The sequence below is a fragment of the Betta splendens genome, chromosome 2 (assembly GCF_900634795.4).
Source record: "Betta splendens chromosome 2, fBetSpl5.4, whole genome shotgun sequence".
Lineage (NCBI taxonomy): Eukaryota > Metazoa > Chordata > Actinopteri > Anabantiformes > Osphronemidae > Betta > Betta splendens.
In genome coordinates this window covers 26,836,678-26,842,330 of record NC_040882.2, presented here as the reverse complement: position 1 = coordinate 26,842,330, position 5,653 = coordinate 26,836,678, and the positions used below count along the sequence as shown (strand labels likewise).

The 5,653-nt window shown below is 42.3% G+C and overlaps 1 protein-coding gene across 2 annotated transcripts; it reads right to left on the bottom strand.

The window, feature by feature from the left end:
- Positions 1–196: 196 nt before the first annotated feature.
- Positions 197–4,861, bottom strand: LOC114869005 (CD276 antigen-like). Of its 2 annotated transcripts, XM_029172772.3 has the most exons (6): positions 4,540–4,861; positions 2,743–3,081; positions 2,329–2,667; positions 2,198–2,224; positions 1,716–1,811; positions 197–1,561 (listed from the first exon to the last, which is right to left on the bottom strand). In XM_029172772.3, the coding sequence occupies exons 1-6, from the start codon at positions 4,598–4,600 to the stop codon at positions 1,509–1,511; spliced, it is 915 nt and encodes a 304-aa protein (XP_029028605.1). In that variant the 5' UTR covers positions 4,601–4,861; the 3' UTR covers positions 197–1,508. The 2 variants fall into 2 exon arrangements, with proteins under 2 accessions (XP_029028605.1, XP_029028614.1); XM_029172781.3 differs by lacking the exon at positions 1,716–1,811 and having other exon boundaries at positions 4,540–4,850.
- Between the last annotated feature and the right edge of the window lie 792 nt (positions 4,862–5,653).

Below are 5,653 nucleotides of genomic sequence, written 5' to 3'. Positions count from 1 at the left end.
TCAGAGCTTCCCCCTGTTCTGGTTGTTGGTCAGGTGCGCTTTTCTCCTTTCGGTTCTTCTGCTGATGGTGGGACGAGTCCAGATCCGATTTACCCTCATCGCGCCAGTTCTCTTGCATTAGAATAGAGAGCATAAACAATGGAGAGCATTTTGCTCAGAGAGAGAGATGACTTCCAAGAACAACTGGAACCAGAGTGTGAACGCCTTTATTATTAGTTCAGATGAAAGAAACCCGTAAATAGGAAAAAAGTCAAAAACACAAACTGTAGAAATGTTTATTATAAAACGACATAGTTAGTTGATAGTTTCATCTTAGCTTCAGTGAGTAAAAGAGTTGGTTCCACATGAGGAGTGTTTCTGAAAAGCTGAAAAGGGTTTTTGGGAACTATAACATGGTTGTTTATTTCAAACCCACTAACACTCACCTAAAGGATCAGACAGAAACACGAGAAGAGCAACGTAGTTTAAGCTCAGAGCTGCACATTGGTGAAACTAAGCAGCCTCTACAGAAAAGAGGACCCAGCAGAAGCACACGTCAGGCCCGGCCTCAGCAGGGGGTCTCCATCTGTCTCCATCTGAGGCCTCATTGGAAGTGTTCACATTCTGGAGCCTTAAAGTCAAAGAAGCTTCACACGTACATGTTTCACATTGAGGAAGTGTTCTGAGTTGGTGGTGAATAAACGCACTGGCTCCACATTAATGGTTGCCAGTGTTTTGGTGCCTAGTCAAACTAAACACATGTAAAAACACAGATGTAAAAACCCATTCAAACAATGAATTTAACAACTGTATACAACAGTTTCCCCACGGTTCTACACTGTAAAATACATCATCACAGTAAATGTAGTAATAATAGAGTATAGCTGCATGTTAGAGGCTGGTGGGACGCTAATCATATTAATACAGAAGTGTGAGAAGTGTCAGAAAGGATGAGACGTGTTCTTCTGCTCTGCATAGAACACCTTTGTCTGACAGTTCAAATTCATGTTATACAAAACGCAACAACGCAAAGGTCCAGGTTCACACTTAGTGGTGTCGTGGTTACAGACGGTGAAGGTCAGGAGCAGTTTCTCAGTCATCACCTCAGAGGACGCTCCAGTGATGCTCAAACGCTGTTGGCAGCGTTCACGTCAGTGTTTACGTCAGCGTTCACGTCAGTGTTTACGTCAGCGTTTACGTCAGTGTTTACGTCAGTGTCAGTGTTTACGTCAGTGTTTACGTCAGTGTTTACGTCAGCGTTTACGTCAGTGTTTACGTCAGTGTCAGTGTTTACGTCAGTGTTTACGTCAGTGTTTACATCAGCGTTTACGTCAGCGTTTACGTCAGTGTTTACGTCAGTGTTTACGTCAGTGTTTACGTCAGTGTTTACGTCAGTGTTTACGTCAGTGTTTACGTCAGTGTCAGTGTTTACGTCAGTGTTTACGTCAGTGTTTACGTCAGTGTTTATGTCAGTGTCAGTGTTTACGTCAGTGTTTACGTCAGTGTTTACGTCAGCGTTCACGTCACAGCTACGTCCTCAGGGTGTCTCCCTGTTCATGCTGCCTTCTTCCCCCACAGTTTCCTACACAAGACAAACATCAAGTCTGGCTTTGAATGAATGCAAAGTTTAGGATAGAGTTAAATTGGACAACAATGAAACAAAGTTGGTCCTTGTGTCCTAATAAACACAAAACTAATTGAGGATGAAAGGATTCAGAGACATCGATGTGACTTACCTTGACGTCTACGAATTAAACACACTGCTACACAAGCAATCAGCAAAACGACAGCGATGATGATGACAATAGTAACAGTAGTAGTAGTGGACGAGGCTGAAATGATGGATGGACAAAGTGAAACGTTGAATTAGATTAATTATCATTACAACACTCATAACAAGAAATAACTATAACTACGGAGATCAGAGAGTTAAAAACTTTCAGCTCTCCTGCTCCAGTTTCAGATCAGTCAATCTGCAGGTGAACAGGTCATTTGAGTTGGAGCGATGCAGACAGAGACGGTGAAAATTCAATTAGAGCAGCTCGTTTCATTCAGCTGGTCTGAGATCAGCTGTTCTGCACGTCTTCTGGTTTCAGGCTCATAGAAAGCAGCGAGTTCGCTTCTGTCTCCATGTTGAACGAGTGCTGGATTTACAGACTGTGATGATGATGTTAATATGTGGATGTGAAACACAAATGAATGAAAGTCATTTACTTACTGGAACCAACAATTGTTTGATTTGAATCTGTTGAAAACATGTTCACAGTTAGAATTGTGCCTAAATGATAAATGTTACAAATTCAAATTATTTCAAATATTGGATTAGTGTTAATCATCATCTGGACTCACCAAAAACCAGCTCAACGTTGCCTTTCTTTTCCTGTTGTTGTTTGCGAAGAGAACAGGTGTAATTTCCTGCATCTGTCAGAGTCACGTTGGTCAGTTTTAGTGAAATGTTTCCTTTGTGCATCTCATCGTGGAAGAGAGAAGTTCTGCCTTTAAACTGATCATTCTGAATATCTGTGTTGTCGCCTCCATTTGTAAACTTGTGCACAACTGCTCCGTTGCGTGTCTTCCACTCCACAGTCAGAGTTGTGACGTCAAACGGAGGCTTCATGTGACACGGCAGAATGACGTCACCACCAACCACTGCTCGAACTGCTTGATCAGATCCAATGACCTCTGACACTGCAGAGACAAACATGGGTTCAATTACTGTTCTGTTCCAGACGTCTCTGTTCCAACATAAAGCGTGTGACTCACCAACACTGAGCTGCACAGACGCTTCCTGCTGCACTGAGGGAAGGGAACATCTGTATGTTCCTGCATCAGACTGAGTCACTCTGGACAGTTTCAGGGAGACGTTTCCATTAGGCAGCTGATCCACAAACAGACTTGTGCGATAATTATAATCTGGATTTTGAAGCTCATATAAAAAGCGGCCGTCCTGGTGAACATGGATGAATTCTGGCTCCAGATCAGGTCTGGTCCACTCCACCCTCATGGACTCAGCACTCAGTGGAGGTTGAAGACGACACGGTAGGATGACGTCATCACCAGGCCAGACGATGTTTGGAGTGGAACAATTCAGAACACTGGATCCTGCAACAAAAGAACAATAGAAAATGAGCTGCTGCACCGATGAAGCTAAGTTTAAATAACTTTTAATGTATTAAGAAATACTTATAAACTCATAATTTATAAAACACCAAGAGTGTGATGCTGTTACACTGTCGGTAACATCTCTTCACTGTCACATGACACATGTGGAAATAAATGTAGAATTAATGCAGAGGAAAGTTGTTTTTCCTCTTTCTGTGAAAAATGACAGATGTGCTGAGTAAATGCATCTGAACATGTGGAGGAAGTTTGGTTCAATGACTGTTGTTCAGTAAAGATCTGTTAATGTGACAAACTGACTGAACAAACATTAGATGTGTCACACACACATTACTACAAAGTACAAGTAGTGACAACCTGTTTTTTGTGTCCGCTTTTATCAGCTGATGTGTTACGACCGACTCAAAGGAGGAAACGCCAGTAACAAAGTGGTTCCAACCAACAGGTTTATTATAATCAGACAGAGTCGGCTGCTGTGACGTAGCTGAGCAGCAGAGGCTCAGAGCATGTGTGGCTGCAGTCGCTTCAGAGGTTGGAACAAACACCAACTTCTACAACTTCCTAAACGTTACGATGTTTTTATGAATATTTGTAATTAAAGCCTTTCAAAGAAAGTATTAAGACGCCTTTAGGACCATATTAATGGAGCCTGGAGTTCTGACTGCAGCTCTAAGTCTAAGCCTCAGCAACAAATGAAACATTTTATTATACATAATCATATAATAAAGTAACAAACAACAAACTCCTCAAATGAGCCTAAAAATATGCATTTTAACCCTTTAAATATATCTGGCTTATTGTAAATATTTGGTTTTACACCGAACTGCTACATTAACGCTGCTGCACCACAGACCACAGTCTAAAACACTGGACCCACAGACTCACACCCTCAGACGTTGTACATTTGAACAGTGAATATTTCTAGTTATACACATTAAGTTCCATCATTCATTATATTTCGTTTTCATTTTCATTGTTCACTAGAGTTACTCTCTCTACTCTACTCTTCTGTTGGGATCTGAGATCTCCGCTCCTTCTCAGATCCCAACACTGTTACCGTAAATATCCTACGAATCGCACACTTCAGCTTTAGTGACGTCTGATTTGAACAGCGGCTCCTCTCACCGCGGTAACGCACTTCACTTCCATCAGGGTCCGTGTACGTGATAACAGTTTTTTTTTCAGAATAAAAGCTGGGAAAACGAGAAAACGAGTCGTTTTTACTGAATTTAATCAACGCAGCTTGTTAAAAACGAATAAACCAGATGAAACAGTGTTTTCAAAACCAGACACATAAATTGATTTAAAGCTGTTTTCCGTTTTCTCCTTTCAGGAAGAACGGAAAACGAGAAACGACTGTTTTCCCGTTTTTTGCCAGCTTTTACTCTGGTGTGAAATCAAACTGCTAAAACGTGGACGGGGCCAGAAGCTTTAACTCACCTGTGACTGCTGCATTTACCACCGCGGAGGTGAATACGAGCAGGGCGGATCTCAGTCCCATTGTAGCGGGGCTCCGTTACGTGCTGTTTAGTCGTGGACTGACGGAGATTTGCTTTCTCTTTCACTGGGCGGGTTTTTTGGCCGAACCCCACAGCCTCGGGTTCCCATTTTTCACTTCACTGAGGATGTGTAGGAGTAGTTTACTGTGCGTTTGGCCGCTAATCTGCGCTGTGGCGCAGTTTCTATAGTTACCGGGAGCGACGCGCATTCATCTTCAGCGCTGAGTCGATGGTGAAAAAGAGACCGCTCAGTGGACACTGTTTGCGTTTAATGCTTGAGAATGAAGTCATGTCAGAAACGGACTTTGTTATGGAGTTCGTTCATAGTTTCCGTGTCACTTTCGTTAACGACATAAGGTTTTACGTTAACGTGATGAGTGGGACGGAGGCTCGGTGTGGTCATTTACCGTCTATTACCGGTGGCGCAGAGCCACGTGCAACGGCTCTAGTCACGTGATAAACAACAAACAGACAAACAAGTACAAGTAACGAGCAGAAACACTCCAGTGATGTACTCCATGTTCTTTAATTAGAGGAATTCATTAAACACATGTCGTTATTTGAAGTGCATTGAGCACTTTGTTTGTGTAGTTAACACAGTGTTTTATATGTGAAAACCTTAAACAGGTTTCAGCATTTGTGAATCAAACAGTTAGTTTAGGTTTGTTTTGTAGCATCAGTCTCCATCCATGTGTGGTACAACATGTTACTATGCTGTGAATTAGTGCTATGTAAATAAGTCTGACTTTAATTTGTATGAGAGGAAACACAGTGAGAGTCACATGACACAAGTGCTGAAATTGATATTACCCAGTCCTGACCTTTAATCTTATTTCATTACATATTTACATGTTGCTGAATTATTTCCAACCCCAGCAGTTAAAATGGAGAAAACCAAAAGATAGATCTGTGACGGGACCCTGTGATGCAGCCGGGCCCATCGGGTCTGTGCCGATGGAGGAGCGGGTCCGACAGAGCGGGTCCCAGTTGTTGCTGGGACAAAACATTCTGCAATTTGCAAAATATGACGGCATGTTTATTCGCTGGCTCCTTGA